General features: G+C 46.2%; 2 protein-coding genes across 7 annotated transcripts in view; one reads left to right on the forward strand and one right to left on the reverse strand.

Moving 5' to 3' along the window:
* LOC135905220 (uncharacterized) overlaps nucleotides 1-23,449 on the reverse strand; it is a 149,127-nt gene that overhangs the window by 37,078 nt on the left and 88,600 nt on the right. For 5 of the 6 annotated variants that reach the window (XM_065436234.2, XM_065436237.2, XM_065436238.2 and 2 more), the window contains exon 6: nucleotides 22,930-23,165. In XM_065436234.2, the coding sequence (XP_065292306.1) occupies nucleotides 22,930-23,165 (236 nt within the window). The remainder of the gene's footprint in view (nucleotides 1-22,929; nucleotides 23,166-23,449) is intronic. The other variant, XM_065436235.2, reaches the window with a different exon arrangement.
* The window catches only part of LOC135905217 (uncharacterized), a 234,920-nt gene continuing 226,255 nt past the window's right edge, over nucleotides 14,785-23,449 (forward strand). The window contains exon 1 of the mRNA XM_070536242.1: nucleotides 14,785-15,036. The gene's annotated coding sequence lies outside the window, so the exon portion shown is untranslated. The remainder of the gene's footprint in view (nucleotides 15,037-23,449) is intronic.

Raw genomic sequence — 23,449 nt, forward strand, 5'->3', positions numbered from 1 at the left:
TCGTTTGTGCCATTGATATATATATATATATATATATATATATATATATATATATATATATATATATATATATATATATATATATATATATATATATATATATATATATATATATATATGTATATCTATAGCTTCCGAAAAGTTAAGAGCTGCTGAAGGCCGCCATCACGTTATTCCACAACAAACGCAGAAGAGCATTGAACATTCCGGGGATAGACCCAGGGGCGTGATAACGTAGCCGATCGTGCAAAAAAAGCACGAGTGAATAATACCAATCGCAAGTGTTTCAAGTTAAACCCACACAGTTCTGCCTGAACGCGTTGTCCTCAGCTACAATCACCACATTTGCTCTTATATTATGCTGTTCCTCGTTCGACGCACTCTGTTGCTGAGTCGGGTCAAAGTGCTCTGATGCAACAACTTGTGCATTTCTTCCGTAATATTGGAACAATATTGTTATGCCGCAACCAAAAGTGGCGCCATTCAGAAGCAGATGGTTTCAGGTCTGGAAAGGTAGAATCGATCTCGACAGTCATCTTGTTTATGCATCGTTGTTTCTCTTGTAAATATTGTAAATATATTGTTATATGTGACTTCTGCAACGTAACAAATTGGTGGAGGTGTTGGGTACCCAAGAGAGACAACGATGCATAAACAAGATGGCTGTCGAGACCAATTCCACCTACACACGTGAACTCATCTTCTTCTGACTGGCGCCGCACTTGGTTGCGCCGTAACAATATGCTTCGAGCCTTCTTTTACAGTGTTTGAATGATTCAAGAAAAGTTGGAAAGTAGGCTGAAGGTACGCTAGAAATATTTCTTTATTAAAACCGCTTTACCCGCCATGGTTACTTGGTGCCTAGGCTATTGGGAATGCTTTTAGGCTGCTAAGCACGAGGTAGCGGGATCGAATCCCGGCTACTGCGACCGCATTTCGATGGGGCCACAATGCAAAAACACCGGTGTATTTAGATTTAGGGGACAAGGAAAGACGTATACCGACAAAGTAAAAATCACTAAAAGACAAAATGCTTCGGCTTCCATGCGGAAGGCTTCTTCGCACCAGACTGTGAACATTGATTCCGCATGGAAGCCGAAACGTCGTGTCTTTTGATAAGTTTAACTTGGTGCACTTCTTTCCCGACCAGACGCTCTTCCGTCGAACTCTCGATTACTTAGAATTAGGTACGCGTTAAACAACCCCAGATGGACAAAATTTCCGGAGTCTGCCAATACTGCGTGCCTCATCATCAGATCATGGTTTTGGCACATAAAATCCCATTATTTAATTTTCAGGATTGTTCATGTCCCATCGTCAATGTGGATTCTTCACGATCACGCCGGCACCCAGTGAACAGTATTTGCCATTATTTTTACTGCCTGTCACTAAAATTGAATTCGCTCGTTCGTTGTACGTCAGTAACACAACGGCAGCTGGGCCATTCAAGAGGTATGTCCAAGCCATAACATGCCTGTTCTGTTGTAGCGCCGCAAGACATCGTAATTTTTTCACTGAAAATAGGTCTGTCGATTTCATAGAAAACTGGGATATACATGTGGAGAACAGACCGAGTTCGAAATAATGCTGATCGGTGATTGATGCGTACTCCTTAGTGGCGCAAGGGCCAGATATGTCCAGAGAGCGCCGTGCAGGTGGTGACGAGTAGTCAGTCAATTGTTAGTCAAATTAAGAACTGCGTTGCGAATGGTAGGCCTGACTGAAAAATGGACTAAAATCAGTCGCTGCAAATTGAATAAAATATATAATATTAAGAGAATGAGTACTGAGGCGTACTCTGTCCACAAAAGTTGGGTTATGAAGGGATCATTACGAGAACTTATAGCTTCGAGTAGAACTAGTTCCTCAACAGGGCCCTTGAACGTTACGGCTGGGAGGCACGTAGACTACAGGAATGCTTGCATTGCAGCTAGAACGTCTAAGGGGAGGATGGCTACAAATAACCTGTTCAAATGTTTTATAGAATGTTTGTTTCAGCTAAAAAGTGTCATCATCAGCAGCAGCAGCCTGGCTACGCCCACTGCAGGGCAAAGGCCTCTCCCATACTTCTCCAACTACCCCGGTCATGTGGTAATTGTGGCCATATTGTCCTTGCAAACGTTTTAATCTCGTCCGCCCACCTAACTTTCGGTGGATGAGATTCTAAAACAAGATTTCTAAAACAAGAAATTGGTTCATTGTTGATAAGGTGAGTGGAGAAGTAGGCGCTCACGATATGCGGAAGAGAAGTACATTTTTATTGCGATCGCAATTATATGGACACCACGCGCATGTTAGCCGTCGGTGTCACCATCGCCATGATGTTTCGTATGAATTCCAAGGGCGATAACACCGTCGCCGCACGTCATATGCTATATGTGCGAGTCAAGTCATGCAAGGGACGCCAACGATTGCGGCTCAATATGGCGCGCACCAGTGAAGAAAGCGGAGAGCAAACGCGCAGTTTTCCGTCGCGCTAAAGGCCGTGGGGGAATGGGAGAGATGGAGAAGGGGTGGCGTTGTGTTCAGGCAGCAACTGCGCATTTCGCCACCGGGAGCAAGGGGAACTGATGACTAGGGTTGCTAGATTGTGCTTTCATTAGCCGAATTGGGCTGCCTATTATGCGGGTTGGCATCGAAAATTCTGAGTTGGCTACATGGCTGTATTTAGGCTATTTTCGTCTTAAGGACTTCCGAGTCCCGAGGAAAGCGTCAACACTGACAAAATTCGGTAACGCCAGTTTATGAAATCCGTATGCTCATTGCTACTTGAAAGATATGTAGGCGGTATCGAAGGTTGCGTTTTCAGAGTTTTCAGACAATGCCGCCGCTTGGAGGACGGCGTTAAGTCATGGCTGCCGTGTTTGCCGTCAGTCCAGCAAGACGCTCTCAGACGCTCTCTTTTTTTTTTGGTTTCGACGCAATGTGCTGTCGCTTTACGCGTGGTTCGGTAAGAACAACCGTGCGGCTGACATCTGTCAAGTACGTGCTGTTAAGTACGTGGCTGCCATACAGCAAACTGTTGTGGACTTACGCAACAGCTAAAGTATTCGCACGCATGTCGTCGCGCGTCATTTTCGCCCAAGGTTCTTTCCATATTTATCAGGGTCCCTAGAAGCCTATTGCTTCGTTTTCATGCAAATGACTCCGTTAGTTGCTTACCCAGTAACTTCACAAAAATGCGGCAAGTGGCTTTAAACAGGAAATGTTCCTCCTACTGTCTGAGTTTGCTTTGTCCCTATTTGCGCTGCCTCTCTCGAACGCAGCCGTAGACCGCGTGTTCAACAAGGTTTCATTGACAAATAATTATTTGACAAACCGCATGTCGAATGAGACACTGCAAGATCTCCGTCACGTGCAGTTGGTCTGGCAGAGGGTGGGGACTACTGCAAAAAATTTGAGCCAGATGAAAAGCTTCTGTCGCGTTTCCACTCTTCAGTTCTATGTGTTCCCAGTGGCTGTGGAAGTCAATTCAAATGGGGCTACACCGTGCATTTAATCCATTTCCGTAAATCCTCAGTCTGAGAAGTATGAACTGGGACTCTACGCAATGTCTTTTTTCGTTCTCTGTTTTAGTCAAGCAGCTTTGAATTACATGATTGTTGTGATCATTCCATGGTACTTCTTAACGTAGCATATAAATTACAGTGATAATCTCTGTAAATATATGAAAACGATGTTGGCCCACAGTGACGATGGTAAGGCAATGGCTCACGAAACCTCAGTGAGTGAATGCCTTGCTGAAGTCAGGATGACCACTCGTCGGTTTTCATACCTTGCTTCTGTGACAATTATTTTTTTCATTTAGAATATGTGCGCAAGTGTAACTTCAATTATGGCATACCTTTTATGTGCGCGTATTTTATGATCATTGTAATTCCAGTTTGTTAGTCTTATTAGTGATTACATTGTATTTGCTCACTCATATTTTCCAGCTGTGCTGAGAAAAAAAAACTGTGTTTGATATACATAATAGGTGTTTGTGGTAGTGATAATGTGTCAATATTTTATCATTTTTGCACACCCTGCAGAGGTGGTTGGGCAAAAGGTTCTTGCCAGGTTGTAAAGACGTATGTAGTCGTGTACTGACTTCCTATTCTGATGTATAGTGCTTCCAATTTGTTAGACCAAGGGATTTATTTTGTACTTAACTTCATGACAGCCATGCGCGACCCATAAAATCTACATTTTGTGTTGCCTAGCAAAACTATACTTTTTGTTTTTAAAGTTGCACTGAAAGTAAGGTACACCGCACCACCCCCCCTCGCGAATTTGGCAACACACGCATGCGTGCATACATTTACTGCAAGTTACATATGAAGCGGTCTGCGCTGGACGCATGAAAGAAGACGAAGGAAGGTGCTAGGGGAGAAGTGAGGAGGAAGAAGTTGGAATAAAATGGCGGACGACACCCGTCTCACTTAGATGATGTCATTTCTGTTGCCGTTCTAGTTAGGAACGCTACATTTTGGCGCAGCCGACAGGATTCGAAGACCAGCGATGCTGGTGACGTTTTTCGTCGACCAGGCGTCATCAGAGTCTGTTGTGTTCACCCGATACCAAGTGCACGGTGAGCCAGCGACGGACCTTCCTCTTGAAGTTAGTTCTACCGCGCTGATCAACGTGGTACTGCAACAAGCTGCAATCAGCCGCCAAGCCCTCGTGCAAACAGGATCGGTGACAGTGAATCTACAACTGCAGACACTGAGCGAACTCGTTCTGGAACCCATACGACGTGGCACCCTCAAAGAGGAAATGCCTGCCGGGAAGGTGAGCCTAGACTTGAGTGTTATGGAACTGCAAAGGAACATTATACAACAGATCGAAATAATGAGAACTTTCGTCCAAGCGCTTAGTCGAGAGCAGTCAGCACGAAGTATTGTTGAACCAGATGTTTTTGAAGGAAAATCGCAAAATGCACACTACTGGCTGTGTTTTTTCGAGTACGCCTGTGACAAGAATCTGTGGCACTCCGACGACACAAAGATTTCGCATATGCGCCGCTATTTGGGCGGTATAGCCAGAAAATGGTATGACGTGCAACTCATGGATTATGGAACAACATGTTGGGAACTGTGGAAAAGCAACTTTTTAGGGGCTTTCGAAGGCAACGCAGTAGAAAGATGGGATGCGGCACTGCGGTTCAGTTATACAGGTGGCTCTCTGCTTGAGTACTGTCTTGAGAAGCGTCGCCTGTTGTATTCTGCAGAACCGAAGCTGTCGTCTTCTGCTGTTGTAGCTTTGATAACGCAAGGGTTGTGTATCGAGATCCGTTGTCATGTCCAGCTCAAAGGTCCAAGAACGTTTGATGACCTTCTGAACTTTCTACAGACCTCAGTGCCAAGAATTACATCGAGAAGACAGCCAGATGGTAGAACAGAGCAACTTGATGCCAATCTAGAGTCGTTGCCGTCAACTGAATGTGAACACAGCTTCATAAACAAATCTCTGGGAAGCGTAAATCATGACTGTGAGGATGGTGAAGAACCAATTACCGCAGTTCACGGCAACCTACTTCCACATAATCTGTCTACCGTGCATCACAAGCCCCAGAAAAAGAGCTTCAGTGAGACAGTATATTTGGTGTCGTCAAGCTTATTGTACGCCCCCATTAAGGTAGATGGCATTGAAGTGAAGGCTCTCGTTGACAGTGGAGCTTCGGTATCTATTATCAACAAGACTCGAGTGGATGCCAGTCGTCTGCACGCTGGTAGAACATTGCGTGTCCAAGCCTACGATGGGTCAGTGACCATGCATAGCGAATGGGTAACCCTGGCTATTGAATTTCAAGGAAATGCTATTACCAGTGACGTATTGGCCATTCCCAATGTCACCTACGATTTTCTTTTGTCCCGTCCAGACATGAAAAAACTTAAGATGAACCTCTATTGGGATGACAAGGTAATGGCCGAAGACACGATAAGAACAGAAGACCCTGGTGAAGAACCTAGTGTATCAAGGCTAATTTTTCACCACGAAGACATCAAGACTAAGTACCCAGAGCTTATATGCATAGGAAGCTACCCTCCAGCAATGAAATCCCATGTCGTTCCTTTCGAGCTCGCAGATAAAACAGTGGTTCGTAGAACCCCCTATAATATGTCCAGAGATAAAAAGGTGTGGCTGAAAAAGGAGTTGCAAGAAATGTTAGACGCAGGTATCATCCGGCCTTCTGTATCCCCATTTGCTTCTCCTATCACTATTGCACCTAAAGAAGACGGGACATTCCGCCTCTGCACAGACTACCGGGCTCTCAATCGTCAAACTGAATTGATACCTTATCCAATGCCGAGAATCGACGACATCATTGACGAAACCGGTGGTTGCCATTGGTTTTCACGAATAGATCTCTGCAAGGGCTTTTGGCAGATTCCACTAAGTGAAGAAACGAAGAAGTACACCGCGTTCATAACCCCTTTTGACTTGTTTGAGTACAACCGCCTACCATTTGGTTGGAAAAACTCCCCTGCGTGGTTTCAGAAGATTATGACGGACATTCTGAAACCTTACCTGGGCACATTTTGCAATGTGTACATCGACGACATCATCATCTACTCAAAGACAAAGGACGAACACCGTAGTCATCTTTCAAAAGTTCTTCATGCCCTCAGTCTTGCCCAACTCAAAGTCAACTTCAAGAAAAGTGCGTTCTTTCAAGATACCGTAGTATTTCTTGGCAGGGTGTTTGATGGACAGACTAAAAGCACCAAGCAAGAATCGGTAGAGAGAATCTCCAAGCTGGTAAAGCCTTATGATGTGCACTCCCTGCGCGTTTTTCTTGGCCTTGCAGGACACTTCCGGGCGTTTATCAAAGACTACGCACTGAGAACAAGGTGCCTCACACGTTTAACTCAGAAAGACGTGCCTTTTCATTGGGACGAGAAGTGCGAAGCTGTCTATCGTGAGCTTGTAAAACTAATATCGTCGGACCCCATCTTGCGAATACCGGATTTTTCCTTGCCTTTCGTGCTGAACACGGACGCATCACATTATGCTACCGGTGCAGTTCTATACCAGAAGCCATCTAAACAAGCTGATCAAACCAAACACTACGTCGTGGGGTACTACAGCTATACCCTGAAACCCGCCGAAATCAATTACTGTACCACAGAAAAGGAAGCTCTGGCCGTCTTAAAAGCTGTGCAGTACTTTCGTACTTACCTGGAAGGTGCCAAATTCATACTTTTCACGGACCATCAAGCATTGACTCAACTTCTGAGCATGGCCCAGCCAAGAGGCCGCATTGCTAGATGGGTGAACTATCTGCAACAATTTGATTTCGTAATTTCGCACCGTCCTGGCCCACTCCTCACTGACGCTGACGCACTATCAAGATTACTTGTACAGGAATCAAGCAATAATCCAGATACAATAAATCATATTAAGCTATGGGAAGGTACAGAAGAGCTCCAGTTTATCAATGGAAAGTATCACGTACCACCAACTATGATTCCAAGGATTCTTCATCTATACCACGACACCCCTGAATCGGGTGGACATGATGGCTTCTGGCGCACTTATAAGAAATTGCTCATGAGATTCACATGGCCGGGCATGAAAAACGACATCAGCCATTACATCCGCACATGCCACCTCTGCCAGGTGAACAAAGTTAAATTCAAGCAATCGACAGACGTTATGACAAACCCTGAATATTCAAGCATCCCGTTCGAAGTAATTCATTTGGACTTCGCGGAGCTCAAAAAGAAGGGGGAAGGAGTCAAGCGAACGCAAGCTTTCTTGCTCTCCATAGATGAGTGCACACGGACGATTGCGGCTAAAGCTGGCAAAGAAGACGCAAACAGGGTAATAGACCTCCTCAAAGCTGAATGTTTTAAACACACAAAGACGCTCGTCTGCGACAACGGGCCGGCTTTTCGGAGTGCCAAATTATCAAAGTGGGCCCAGGAGCACGGCATCATGATAAAGTATTCTTCTCCATACCACCCGGCAGCAAACGGCCTAGCGGAACGTGCCATACGAGACATCAAACAGTATCTGAAAATGTATCCAGACTTTGCCGGTGGCTGGAAGTGCTGTCTCGAGGGCGCTGTGAAGCATCACAACAGATCATACACCACGAGTTTAGGCTGCAGCCCTCATTTTGTAACTTCAGGTACAGCGCCCATACTTCCTGCAGATCGTGAGCTAGGTCTCCTAGAGAACCTCGAACTTGCGGAAGTAAGGAAAACTGTCAAAGAACAGGAGATCTACAAGCGCCGCATGAAGCGAAACTTTGATAAAAGGCACAGTAGCGAGATACCGGACATACAGCCTGGAGACTATGTCCTTGTAAGGAAAGGAGCTGTGCCCTCAAATTCAAAATATTACGGACCATTTCAAGTTATTAAGACTGCATGCCAGCATGGAATATTGAAGAATGTCTGGTACACCGGAGCCTCGGGCCAAACGGAGTGCGCCGCTATTGGAAACGTATTCAAGTATTACCCCAGGAGGTGTAATTAAAAGAAATCCGGAAGAGTGAAGCGGTCTGCGCTGGACGCATGAAAGAAGACGAAGGAAGGTGCTAGGGGAGAAGTGAGGAGGGAGAAGTTGGAATAAAATGGCGGACGACACCCGTCTCACTTAGATGATGTCATTTCTGTTGCCGTTCTAGTTAGGAACGCTACAACTTACACTTTTCATAATGCACGAATGGTCTCAGTGAATCCCTAATTAAATACTGATCAGTTCAAGTCTTTTCCACACTACTTCCATCTGGATTATTGCCAGCGCCATAATCCAGGTGGCAAGTAAAACTATCAACTTTAAGTCACCTCTTCTGTTATGAGCCAGCGGGATGTTCTATTTTATCTAGTTCAAAGGCTAATTGCAGTCACAACTGCCGCTTCTTGACGAAGTACTTGTCAATTGCCTGTGCGCGTGCCAATTCTAGTATTCTATTGAAAGTGGGCTTGGGGAAAAATCACGCAGAAACGTAACGACTCCAATTAGAGACACCCATGCAGTGAGTAATCGGTAAGAGCGTGAGAATAGAATAGAGGGGGCCATGACTGGAAAGAGAGCCAAACGCTTGCCGAATGTCTAACAACTTTGCTAATGAGGTGAGGCGCAACCCGGTAGATGGTGGCTTAAGTTCAGTTGTAATCGCATTGGTTAGCGGAATGTGTAAGTGGGAGAGTCGTTGCCACCTCACTTTTTCATTGTTCACTGAAGCGTATTTCAAGACTGTGTAGTATTCATTCCTTTTAGTCTAGCCTGTAATCACTAAACTGATAAATCAGTAAGACTCCTTGCGATGCAACGCTAGTTTTGGCCGTAACCACTTGGTCATCGAACATTGAGACTCGGTTGGTCGTATGTAGGGACAGTTGTCCTAGGCTCTGACTTTGGTTAAGTGGAAGAGTAAGGCGCTGTTTCAAGAAGAAAGAACACATTTTGCTGGTGCAGTCGTACAGAATTCCGCGAACTCTGCAACGCCAAATGCTGGACCACTAGTGGGAAGATCGATAAAATCATCCAAAGACCACCTTCACCACCATCCAGAAGATCCCAAAGTAGCCGAGTCCGGCAACGCGGAGGAGATCCGGCGATGACAGTGCATTCATCAACGGGTGAAAATGATTTCTTACGTCTTTCTCAAGTTTACATGACAGTTAATGCATAGAGCACATGGTAAAGACACGCGGGGACGCGAGACCTTGGTGTCTAATTGAGATGAAGGTACTATTGTTGCGGAAATAGATGACATCGTGGTTCATAAGATGAGGATGTTCTAAATTCTGTTGAGTCAGATAAGGCGAGAGCGCCCACACAGATACAGTAATCACCGCAGGAGGCATCTCAGCCATTGCCGATTTTGAACGATACGAGAACGCTCGAACTTGGAATTCAGGCTACTTGCGTACAACTTCAATTTGAGCACGAAAGGCTGGTGCAGACAAGAATAAACGCTGAACGTCTCAATACCATGTTCTTCAGCACTGGGTCGGAGCATGGCGATCGAGAGGAGCTAATGCATGAAGCAGTGATGCACGAACAAGAGGTAACATGGCAGCACACTCTTGGATGAAAAAGCATGAGCGAGCAGCTCACAAGCTTAGAGGTAGTTAGCACCAGGCCAGCTCCACGCTTTTGAAACAGACGAGGATACAGTATCCACGACCAGCTTTGAATAGGTATGCGAAAAAGAGGGTGTCTGCCCGGAATTGTGGACCGAATAATTAGAAACAATGCTCCCGTCCAGTGACGTTTGTGTTATGAAGTGCTTGTCCTATGAAACATTGCGAGACTACGATATGAGTAAGAAGGCTTTAGTAAGAACTGAGGTGAAACAGCGCGAAAAAGACGAGGACACAAGGAAACAAATACCACAGACAAGCGCTGGTCTTGTTTGTTTCCTTGTGTCCTCGTCTTTTTCGCGCTGTTTCACCTCAGTTCTAAGTATGAACCAACTAGCCCTCATCAAGATCTTACTAATGCTTTAGTAAGGCGCTTAGATGTTGGAAGTCAAACTGCAAAGGCCAAGAAGACAGCCACAAAGTCAGGCCTGTCATGGACGAAGTTATCACTGATTCACTAGTTCAGTGAGCGTGGAAAATGCGGTGGTGCCACTAGATCACACAGGCCGTCACCAGCCTAGAGAAACGGTTGTTTCGCCATTTCGCGAGGCTGTATAGTGGAAGCACAGGCTGACCTCGAAGGCAAACGAGAAGTTTTGCACGCTGTCGGCGGAAGCTACACTTCATGACGGGCTAGCTAGCTAGCTCGCTCAAAGGTCAAATTTTGCCGCGTCCTGCTACAAGGCCAGATGCATTGCGAAACCCAGGGGAGCAGCGAAAGTTCGCGTGCGTGTGCCGAAGCGGCAGGTATGCGAAGCATGCGAAACGACAAGAAGTCACATGTGAATGCGCAAAGGTCAGTCCCCAGTGAGAGAGGATGAAAACGCGAAGGACTGTAAATAACAAGAACAGTCGGGCGTTTACCAACTTTTTTTCAAGTTGTGCAGTACTTTCTGTCGACGTCAGATGGCGGCTAAGCCGCTGCTTGGGCGTAGCTAGTTACGTTGACGTTGTGGAGGTAGGCCTGAAGGCGCCGTGGTGGCTGTGTTTCGATAGAGACGAAATCCAAAAACGTCCTTGCACAGTGTATTGGGTGCACGTTAAAATTAACCTGGAATTCGCCGCTAAGGTGCGCCTCATAATTACAACGTAATTTTGACTCGTATTCTTCACTGTGTTCCCGGTTTCAGAATCGACGGTCTTCTTTAGCTTCTGTAATAGGCTTTCAGTCTCCACCCGGTATGTCTTGGTCGAAGCACATAGATTCAATAACCTCAAAAGCCCTGAAAAAGTTAGGCTATCTGCGCCGCACATTGACCACAGCCCCAAGAGATACTAAACTACTCATGTATAAATCACTAATCCGGCCTACACTGGATTATGCTTCTCCCGTCTGGAATCCACACAAACAGTGCCACATTAATCAAATTGACGCCATCCAAAAGAAAGCGATCCGCTTCGTATGTCGTAGGTACGATAGGGATTTTTCGCCGTATACCGCGCTTTCATCCCTAGGCTTAGAACCGCTCTCAGATCGCCGACGCACGCAATCACTGAAGTTTTTATGCGAAGCATATTACGAGGGCTCAACCCAGCTCCTCAGGCGCGGCGGTGACCATGAAATCACGTGACACCGTGACGTCACGACAGAGGAGAAGTGGCTTTGGCTCAACTCTTGCAAGACGGGCTGGGTGGGAATCGAACCAGGGTCTCCGGAGTGTGGGACGGAGACGCTACCACTGAGCCACGAGTACAACGCTTCAAAGCGGTACAAAAGCGCCTCTAGTGAATGCGGTGTTGCCATAGAAACGCGCTGTTTCTAAGGCGTGCGTCTCTTGCTCAGGCGCAGATTTCGTTGCCGCGCCGAACGCTGCTTTGCTCGACGCTCACCGCGTCCAATGCGGGGCGCGTAGTCGCTGCCCTGTAGCCCACTGTCTTACACCCCTTGGCGGGTCGACGGGAACGCTGTCGCGTTCCACTCTTGAAGGCGAAGAAGTAATGCATGAGTTGTTTCTTCGTCTAGCCGAACCAAATATAGCCAAGCAACAGCAGTTCACCAGGCTAAACAGTGGTTCAACAACTAAAATAAAGGCTAGTATGCTTCGCATCCTGGGCTTAACCTTACCTAAGCCACAGCCATTTTTGTATTGCGTTATTAACTCTCCTTGCCGTATATCTTCGGATAACTACCTAACTCCTGCGAAACCATCTAATACTAGAAGTCACCATCACCTAAACATCTCACCTTATTTCACCCGTACGGACACATATATATACAGTTTATTTCCCCGTGCAATCGAGTACTGGAATTCCTTGCCTGGTGCTGCTCGTTCTCTTCCTTTAAACTTATTCTTGGCGGCCATTGAATAGTTTTGGTCTGTGTTTGTTTGTATTGTTCGTATTGGGCCTGTATTTTTTACTATTTTCATTTTCTCTGCCTTTCACACCCACTCCTGCAATAGCCCGCTCGGGCTGCAGTATGTACAAATAAAATTGACAATATAGCTATTGAATACGCAGCCTTCGAAAGACGCTGCAGTTGTCAAAACTGCTCTTTATTCTGTGCCATGACAGAAGGTAGACGCCATGAGCAGTGCGCAGAAAGAGTTTAAATGAACGAAGCCCCTTTTACCAGCTTTAAGTAGGCGAATATAAATGTGAACAATAGTCACTTCTTCAGTGCGTGAGTGCAATTCACAGGAAACGGGATCCTCTGTCAAGTTTGTCCGACATGACGAATTCTTCCGAAGTTAGCTCAAGAGAATCAAGCGCAGCCTCCTTCAAAAGCTGGGCAACCAATAGCTTTTGTCGACGGGTGCTGAAAGCCTATTGCAGAAGCTAAAGAAGCCTGTCCATTCTGAAACCAGGACTGCAGTGAAGAAAATGAAAAGTGTACCCGTCATCTTATACAGCCTGAAGGCTTGGCACAACATAAAAAATGTAGAGAATAACGCAAGCCTCCTGGCGTGCCTCCTGGCACGCCAGGAGGCTGGTCTTGCAAGGCTGTGAACGGTGACCACGCTGAGCCTAAAGACACTCCATTTGCGATTTCTCGAATGCGTTGCTGACGCTGTCTATTCCATTCGGATGACCTCCGGAAAAATGCATATTGACCAGAAAGGCAGGTGCTTTAATCAAACTTTGAATGAGCCCCAGTACGATGCAACTAGGCTGATGCAGGCCCACATGGAGCCGCAGTGCCGTGAATGCGGTTGTAATACCGACTTAGCACGGACCACGATAGGGCGCAGGTGCCGAGAAAAACAGCCCGAGAGATAACTAAAGCTTGCCTTATTGCATCATTAATGGTATGATCAAGTAAAGAATACGTGTATCTATCGATAGACACGGCATGACCATTTGTGGTAGCTATCTGACGATGATAGCGTAGTTCGGCGAGTTTGACCTTGACCTAAATTGGCGAGCAGCTGCTCTCAATCAAACTTCCCTGCGTGCACATATGTTTTAACAATACAACGAATGCATAACCAACCAGCCCCGCGAGGAAACAATGCATGTTTTATAATAAAGAACATATAAGCAAGACGCTAGGCAGCAATGCATAAAGCAAAAGTGAATACCTCAAGCGGGCTGCTGAATATTTGCCACGAGCCCGTTTTAATGAAAATGGCGTGAGAAATGATAATCATTACCGTTTAGATAATGCCTGGCGGCATTCCGTATACGCCTAAATTATACGTAGAATAGAATTTGCAGGACTTTTAAAAGGCAAGAATCTGTTGCCCGCAATGCAATAACTGGTAGAAAGCAAAAATAACAACTCAATACCTATCAGCCTGTTCTTATCGCATGCTTGTCACCAGTGTTCGCGCCCCATGGCTTTGCCGTCACAGGTCCCGCGATGAAATCCACAGGCCAGAGTCGGCTGCGCCGACAGCTGGCGATGGAGGTCGAGATTACATACAAGGAGAATAAAGTATATTCGGTAGTATAGGTCGGCATGCTTACTCCCGCCCCCTTCCCTGACTGACGCCGGTCGCAATCAATTTACAGCTGTGCGATAGCGCGTCAGTGAGTGAAGAAGCGTGTGAGGGTAAACGAGAGTGAGTAGAAGAAGTAGCAGGAGTGTGTGCCGGTCAAAATTAATGCGATCGAAAGTTGTCATTGACGGCGATATTAGGTCGACGTGAGTATACCAACGGGACTCAACTTTTGGGTGAACTGTGAGAGCACAGGTCCAGGAAGGAAACGAACACGAACGCAGACAATCGACATTTGATTTATTTGAATATACACAGAGCATATGTACTGATGCGAATGCAGCTAATAGAGCAATGAGTGTCTATCTGTTATCCACGCTAGTCAAGTTCCTTATCTGTCAGATCGACTGATGGGGAGCTTACGCCATTGTCCGTTCGGTTGATTGCGTGGGCCACAAATATTTGGCGCGTGAGGTGATTCTTGTACGTCTTTAATAAACTGCTATGCGCAAAATCTTGTTTTTGACCGCTGCACATTGACACTTGCAACGCCAGATTGCTTCCTTGGCCGGCTCTGAGCGAGCCGCAGTGCTCCCTGACGCACCATTTGTCTTATATTGGGGGAAAGCTCCACCACTGGAAACGCTGGCTCCACCATCGGCGTAACGTGGAATGAGGGGTGAGGTGGACACAGCGGCCGCGTCCGCTGCTTCGGAAGCGCCCAAGTCAGTTGAAAAGAAAGTTTAAAGTCCCACCTGCGCCATGGTTCTGATTAAGTGGTGAGGCTTTACCGCCTTGGGTGTCTGCTTGACAGCATTTGAATGTACTATAATAAGTAGTGGCTGCGTTTGGAGGCGTGCAGCATGGTAGGCTACTGCTCGGTGCCGCAAGGCAGGGCGTACGCAACGGAGCCCGGTGTCAGCCTTACACGTAGCCGCAACACAAGGAGCTGCGTGAACGTTGGCTGGCGAGACTTAGAACCGGCAGACAGCCGTCGGCTGTAACTCGGATATGCAGCAAGCACAGACGCGAGGAAGACTTTCTACTACGGCGCCGGGACTGCGCTATGTTCGGTGAGTAGCAGAAAATGCGCACTGAGACGCTTGCCCGCGCCCGCCCTTCCCGGCTAATGTCATAACGGTTTGGTCTATGAACTTGTTGACACTAGATACTGGCAAGTTCACTGGAACGGAAAGGGAGCGGTAAGACGCACATTAAAAAAAAGGCGTGGCATATGCTCATGTTTGTGTTATGAATTAATGCACTAGATTACGAAAAAGAAGCAGAGGGAAATCGCACGCTGAGAAGGCCGATAAAAATACAGTGCGACGCAACTTGCGAAGTAATATTGAAATGTCCTAGAATTTAGCAGACAAAAGAAGATGCAATCGTCGCGACGGCACATCACAATCGCCGGAGTCGTCGCAGTCTCTATAACGAGATTATATTTGAACAGTTCTGATAGCGTCCACGCAACAGTGGTTGCTAGTGTGCCGTCAAATTCTCATGTGCTGCGGTCTAAAGCTCACGGCATGGTGCGAAAATGCGCTCACAGAGAAATTCAAACATTGTGCGCGGAATGCATGCAGACGCACAGTCGCTCGCTGCGAACCCGTGCGATCGCTGCATTGCAGCTTCATTTTGTTATGCCCCATTTGGTTATATATACATCCCACCAAAAGAACATATTTCACATGATTTACTCTCAGCGTTTGCCTACCTTTCACGCTGAGAAGACCGATAAAAATACAGTGTGACGCAACTTGACAAATAATATTGAAATGTCCAAGGATTAAGCAGACAAAAAAAGACTGAATCGTCGCGACGGCACATCACAGTCGCCGTAGGCGTCGCAGTCTCTATAACGAGATTATATTTGAACAGTTCTGATAGCGTCCAGGCAACAATGGTTGCTAGTGTGCTGTCAAATTCTCATGTGCTGCGGTCCAAAGCTCACGGCACGGTGCGAAAACGCGCTCACAGTGAAAGCCAAACAATTGCGCGCGGAAATGCATGCAGACGCACAGTCTTTCGCTGGGAACCCATGCGATCGCTGCATTGAGGTTTTATTCTGTTATGCCCTATTTGGTTATACAGACAGCATGCTATAAGAACATATTTCGCATGGTTTACTCTCAGCGTTTGCCTACCTTTCACGCTGAGAAGACCGATAAAAATACAGTTTGACGCAACTTGACAAATAATATTGAAATGTCCAAGAATTAAGCAGACAAAAAAAGACTGAACCGTCGCGACGGCACATCACAGTCGCCGTAGGCGTCGCAGCCTCTATAACGAGATTATATTTGAACAGTTCTGATAGCGTCCACGCAACAATGGTTGCTAGTGTGCTGTCAAATTCTCATGTGCTGCGGTCTAAAGCTCACGGCACGGTGCGAAAACGCGCTCACACTGAAAGCCAAACAATTGCGCGCGGACATGCATGCAGACGCACAGTCGTTCGCTGGGAACCCATGCGATCGCTGCATTGAGGCTTTATTCTGTTATGCCCTATTTGGTTATACAGACAGCATGCTATAAGAACATATTCCGCATGGTTTACTATCAGCGTTTGCCCACTTTCCCGCAAGAAGCCGGTTCGGGAGACTCCATCGCGGCGACCACGCGCAGTGGCGTTCGCAATGTGTGTTGGGTAAAGTGATAGCGTTTGTAAACGATTCTGTGCTTCTAGTTCGCCCAAGGTTGTTATTTGGACAGCAAAAAAATTCCCTCGTTTTCAGAGTAGTTATATAAATGTCCAGGTGGGCTGCCACGTGGTGTTTTTAATGAGCGCCGTAAGCGAAACCTATGAGGAGCGCACCACGTGATCCCTTATACTACGGATGGCAAGCGCTTGCAACAGATGGCGACTCCGTAACTCCTCGCTCCCAATACGAGACCCTACATTTCAGAGGAACGTTGTACACCACGTGGCTGCGGCAATCCATTAATCTTTTCGTGTGTTTCTTCTTGAAGTAGTAAAGGCAAGGCGCAAAAGACCAGGACTTAGGGAGAAGAACACAAACGACAAGACCGGCGCCTCCTGTCGTTTGTGTTCTTCTCCCTAAGACCTGGTCTTTTGCGCCTTGCCTTTGCTACTTCAAGCATGAACCAACTAGCCCAAGCAAGAGTTTTACTTGACCATGTTTCTTCTTGCTCTTCTCGGTGGTTGCGTCGTCTCTGTTGACCAGCTGCACAAACGTGCTAGTTTGTTGGGCGCCAAGAAAATGACCCGCAACCTGGCCTTTCAGCAAATTTCTAGACGCGATGTAAAATCTTATGAATTTACGGTATGACGGTAGTCTTCCGCTTGCGAATTGGGGATACAGCGAACTGTTTTTCCAATTTGCGTTTCTTGGACAAGTTTCTCGGCAATGATGACAGAACGAAAACATTCGTGGATTGCCGCAGCGATGTTGTGCACAACGTCCTACTGTGACGTGGCCTCTCGTATATCGGACAGAGTTGCGTTAATGACCATGATTGAGCGAGCAACAGTGAGCATCTGCTTAATCCGCCGACCTATGCCTGGTATTGAAGCTTCCTTACAAGCCCACATGGTCAAAAGATGGTGGTTCATTGGCAGTTCATGGAGTTTAGCGCCGTCTGTGTGACGACGAAACACTTAGGGAGGAACTAAAAGATATGGGGCGCCATAGCCGCTAAAAATGGACGTGACGTCATTTTTGTCATCCAAAGCGTGCAATTTCTTCTCGTGACATGCCATTTGAGCTGTACTTTGAAATGCCCCACAGTTCGACTCGATGGGCATGCCGAGCTTTTAGCGCGCAAAGCAATGTGGTGAACCGTCAGTCATACGGGTGTGGAAATTGTACCCAGACACAGAACATCGTTTTTTTTTGTAGGCCAAAGAAAACTATGGCTGCTGAATAATGGTAGCATCGTGGGATGCCAAGCCCTTCGGTCAGCGCTGTCACACAAATCCAACTGAAGTGAGCAATTATTTGTTGATCGTTGGTCATTACTTTAGACTGAACACTTACCGCTATGAAACACAGTGCCAACAGAGTGCCACAATATTTCGGAACAAGGTTGAGAACCTAAGCAACACAAGGTTCGAAGTGGGCGTACATTATGGTGTGAACTTCACGAACACGCTTTTCTGCGCCTCTCAAAAGCTACATTGTTTGCACGTGATGGCATCGTGAACACCTCATATTTAGCGGGTGCTGCAAAACAGAGTTAAACTAGAAGGTTGCATATTCGAGTAGAGTTTATGTTGATGTTTAATAAAAGGGAGTTCTCTTTTCTTACACGTATATAGCGTTGGCGAGAAATTTTATTTTCCTTGCCTGAAACCACACTGTGTCTTACTTTAATTAAGAAGCATGTTCAATGTTTCTTCTGTCCTTCAATAGTCGTGCTTCAATCACTGTCCCCATAACCACTATTGCTTATGTGGACAGTGGCGTAGCCAGAAATTTCGTTCGGGGGGGGGGGGGAGGGATCAAGTTGCAGCTCGGCCTCCTCCTTAGAAGGAAGCTTTAGCTCGGGTACTCCAATCTAAATACATGTAGAAGGAGAATCGGTTTCTCGGCAACCACTGCACTAACTATGAAAAGGTTTGTTGCATTTAAGAAACTTAAATTCTAGTGACTGTTCATTTCGAATTTTTCATTTAGGTCGTCAATTCTTTATTGAAAATTGGCAAAAATCGCAATTTCAGAAAACGAAATTATCAAGTTTAAAACTAACTCAACAATGAGAAACAATATCATAATTCGGTAAATTGCATCTAATAGCACATCTACAGCGGACAAAATTTATATGTTACACATGAATGTAAAAAAAATTTAGTATAGACATGCGGCTTTTGCAGAACCCTCGTATACAACGTAACGAATTCACGTAAAATACACATCAACACACAAATTTGTCCGCTTTGACTGTTATAGTAGATCCCGTTTACAGAACCGCGATATCTTTTCTTGATGCAGAGCTATTAGTTTGTAAACGCCGTGCTTCTATCTTTACTGAACTTTCGATTGTTTCAAAATATTTTTACCAGAATTGAGGCCATAAATCTAAATTCCGCGTTCAAGAGACACTACAATTCAACTTTCTCTCTCTAATGCAACAAATTTCATTAAATGCGATCCAGGGGTTATCTTGGAAAAGCGTTTCCGCGTTTTACATGTACTTCAATGGGCCGCGTCGGAGTTGGGCCCGAACTAAAGCTTCCTCTTAAACAATTTGTCGAGCGATCAAATACATCAATAATAACTGAATTGCCATTGCCAAAGATGCTGAAAGCGAATTCTTGAACTCTACGCACTGTCAAAAGAAGTCAATTAATTTATAAAAGAATATAGTCGTATGTACCAGAAGTTGTGCCCAAAGTAACTGATGTCTATGGCTTGCATGTTTTTTGTTTATTTATTCAGTAAAGAAAAATATCACACAAAATTTTGAACTATATCACTTCGAAACTAACAAAGCATTGCATGCCGCTGATATGAAAAACGTAAACGCCGTCAAATGAACAATTTGAGGACATACATGTTAATTTAACTGTGTCGTTCAAGAACCTTGTTTACGTTCTTGTACACGTGCAACGGCCAGTGAAAAATCTCAATGACGCTGTCATTTGTTCCAGTGTATTACGCAGGAGTAGCCGTCATCGGTCGTGCATCGTGAGTAATTGCTCCGAAATTATAGTGGCAACAGAGAGCACGTATAAAAAGCTGGAGTTCTGAAAAATATACGAGAGCAAGTCAAATGAAAGTAAGCCAATGGGAATCTATGGTAAAGGGTTACTTTATTCAAGAGTAGTCTCCATGAGCATTTAGACATTTGTCCCATTGACTAACGAGCCACGTGATTCTCGTCTTGTGACTCCTTGGGCTGCTGCTCCAAAAAGTCGCAAACTGACTCTTTCACGTCATCGTCCCACACAAATCTGGTTCCCTTCAGCTGCTTCTTCAGTTGTCCCGAAAGGTGGACGTCCTAAGCCGACAGGTGTAATCTGTATGGTGGATGTTGCAGCGTTTTGCACGTGAACTTTGCCATTTTTATATTAACCACATCAGCGACGTGGGGACGGGCATTGTCGTGGAACAAGATGACGTCATTCGACAATTTTCCGCGTCGTTTGTTCTTGATTGCGACACGCAGACAATCCGGCGGTTCACGATGTCGGAAACAATTGATAGTCTCTAGCTTTAGCAAATTCTATCAGTAATGGCCCCTGATGATCAAAAAGTCAATACTTTTTCGTTGGAAACGATGGCCTTTGCTTTCTGGGGGGTGGTGAATACGAATGTTTCCACTGTAAGCTTTGCCGTCGTGTTTCAGGCTTATTGGAGTAGCACCATTTTTCGTCCCCGATAACAATTACAGACAAGGAGTCGTTACCCTGACTGTGATACCGGATCAGCTGAGTCAAGGCAGCGCCGAAGTTCTCCGTGCTCTGGCTGTCGTTCAAAATGTTGAGCATTTATTGCGCAAACAAGAGCCGATAACCGAGATGTTCATGAATTATGGCGTGAACCGAACCGCGACTGATGTTCACACGCTGTGCCAGTTCGTCGATGCTTATCCTTCGTTCCTGTCTTATCAGCTCATCAACCTTTACATTTTTGTTGGGAGTGATTGGAAGGTGGCTTTCGCCCGGTCTTGGATCGCCTTTGGCACTTTCAGGTCCTTCTTTGAACCGTTTGTTCCGACGCTTCACCGTGGCCAATGAAGTGCAATTTTCAATGTACACGGCAGCCACACGGCGACTAATTTCTTTTTAGCAAACACCTTCAGCTGTCGAAAACCTCATAGCACCACGCTGCTCAACTTTTGGAGCGTTCATTATGTCACGCGACCATGTTCAACCCAGTGTATGAGAGCATTAAAGAACATTTAACCTCACACCTGCGTGTCACTTTTGTATATGAGAGATGTCTGTGCGCTGCGCGCATGCCTCGCACTTATTGAACCGAACCATTATTGCGCGGGCTGGGTAGGCTCACTTTCATTTGACTCGCCTTCGTACGCCAGAAATGCGAAGATACAATGGAATGAACAAATGCGAAGATACAGCTTGATAAAGGGCAAAAAAGTTTCACCGGAAACAAAGCTCACTGCACGTATACACGAAACCTCGCCAGAACATATTTAAATATAAGTATCCAATAAATCTACGTATCTAAGAAAAAATCACGGTAAATATAGCGTCAAACAAGGCAAACAAACATGTTGCGCAATCACAGATTCACAGAATCCTAAATCCCGCCCCCATTCCATCCATTCCACCCAATGTATCGCGCTCAATGGAAGGTTGCATGCTTACTACCCGCTTTTCTACTTTGCCCACACAAGACTCAGCCGCCATCGTCGGCTCACCCATACCACCCTCCTCCCCATGCTTTCACTCGCACATACAGCTTGAGGCGCGGGGTCACGATGTTATTGCCCTTGGACTTTATACGTATCATGAGGACAACGGCCACGGCATAAATGCGCCTGGAGTTTCATATAATTGCTATCGCAATAATATAGTAACAATATGCGGTAACTTCTTATACTTTCCGTATAAGAAGTAACAAAGTTGAACTTTTACCATGCGACAATTTGCTGCGCTTCGACAATGTCTTTTTGTATTTTGTGGGGCAGGAACACGGAATTTAAAATAAAACGCAAAGTAAACTATGTTAGCCACAATCGAATGCCTACTTTGGGCACCTAGTGTGGCTACCGAAGGAATATCGAAGAAAACGTGAGACTCTTGGTCCACCGAGAACCATACGCATACTGCTCTGTATCCTACACCGGCGAGACAAGAATTTCCAGAGAGGTTGCGCTCAAAAGAACGCGGCGCAATCCGTCGAGTCCCCGCAGTGATGGCGGGGAGCGACCATTCTTTCTTTTTCTCGTCTGCTAGCCAGAAAGCGTCCGAAACACTGCCTGGCGAAAATTCACTCGGTCAGAGAAAACCGAAAGCGCATCGAAGTACGCCGCGCTGTGGTCGGGGCAACACCAGAAAAACACATGCGCTCTGGCTGGCTCTGGCAGCGCGCGGGTGGGGTAGCGAGAACAAGAAAATTGAAGAGGCTCAATGTGTCCTCGCAAATAAAAGTCCAATTAGAAACAATATATAAGAACATAGTTGCCTTTGCTGGCTTTACTGTCTTGACATGGATGCTTTGGCGTAAGTGAAAAAAAAAAGGTTGATATTTTTTGTGACATGATGGCACAATTGAACCAGCACAACGCTTCGTCTCAGCGGACCTCGCTGCGTGCTTTGTCAACTTGTCTGATAGTGGGTTGATTTGGCTTGTTTCGTTGTATGTTTCGATGTACGAATTTAGAAAAGCCAATGCACCTTTGGCATCAAATGTTTATAACAACATTAAACCCACAAAGTTCCGCAATTGAAAATCTAAAGCACAACTTTGGAAATGCCAATGGACCTTTCACATCAAAAGTTTATAAGAACTTTATACCCATAAAGTTTCGGAATTGACATCCATGCGCTCCCCAGATTCCGCGGCCTCCGCGAGATGCTGCGACGAGCCCGTTCGCCATCAACACGCCCTTGAAAATTTGTGCTCGGATGGGGCTGCTTGCGTTATGTGACTCCCGGTGCATGGGCGTCGCCGCAAAAATGCAGCCTGAGTTAGCCATGTTCGCGGTGAAATGTCTTTACGAGCGTGAAATAGACATTCTATAAAAACTCCTGAGTAATTTCCGGCTCAGGGGGTTGCTTTGGTCAGCGGTGCGTGGACAGCACGAAAAAAATTTCGGGGGGGGGGGCTGAAGCCCCATAAGCCCCCCCCCCCCTGACTACGCCCCTGTATGTAGGTGACATTCGATTGTGGACAACTTTCCACCCAATGCTTTGCGGGCTATTTCAATTCACCTTGCCAGGCGGGTTACATGAAGCCGTGCGGGATACTAACAGATTCTCGTCCACAGTGCAAGTCTCCCTCACGCAATGGAGCCAATGATGCGCGTACCTTCGCGTCCGGACGGCCACCGACTTTTCGACGAAAGGAGCCAGCTCGTCGAGAACGTACCAGCTGGTCCACAGGAACAGTTCAGCGCCGACGGAGAACTCGCGCCACACGCTCTCCAGCAGCGTCATTAGCTGGCTACTCTCGAACACGCTCGCGTCTCGGCGGTACACCGTCTTCGCCTCGATGGCATCGGCGAACGCGTTCGCACTCACTCCGGTGAACTTCAGGTCTTTCACCTGCATGATGGCACAAGAATACGCTACCTTGTAATGCGCCAACAACGTGCCAAAATAGCCCGCGTGGTGCATGTAGGATGCATCATCAAATTCCACTTCGAACAACCACCTTGTGCTGCCATCAAGACGAAGCTTCATTAATGTTTACGGTTTAACAAGTACCCGCAGTCGTCGACGCCAGCACATAGATGACCGTAAATAACACCTATTTTCGTCGCCACTTCAGAGAAGTACTGAAGAGTGCAACTTCCATTTTTATTCGTCTTGGCAATGTGCCACCGATA

This window comes from Dermacentor albipictus, chromosome 3, assembly GCF_038994185.2.
Source record: "Dermacentor albipictus isolate Rhodes 1998 colony chromosome 3, USDA_Dalb.pri_finalv2, whole genome shotgun sequence".
Lineage (NCBI taxonomy): Eukaryota > Metazoa > Arthropoda > Arachnida > Ixodida > Ixodidae > Dermacentor > Dermacentor albipictus.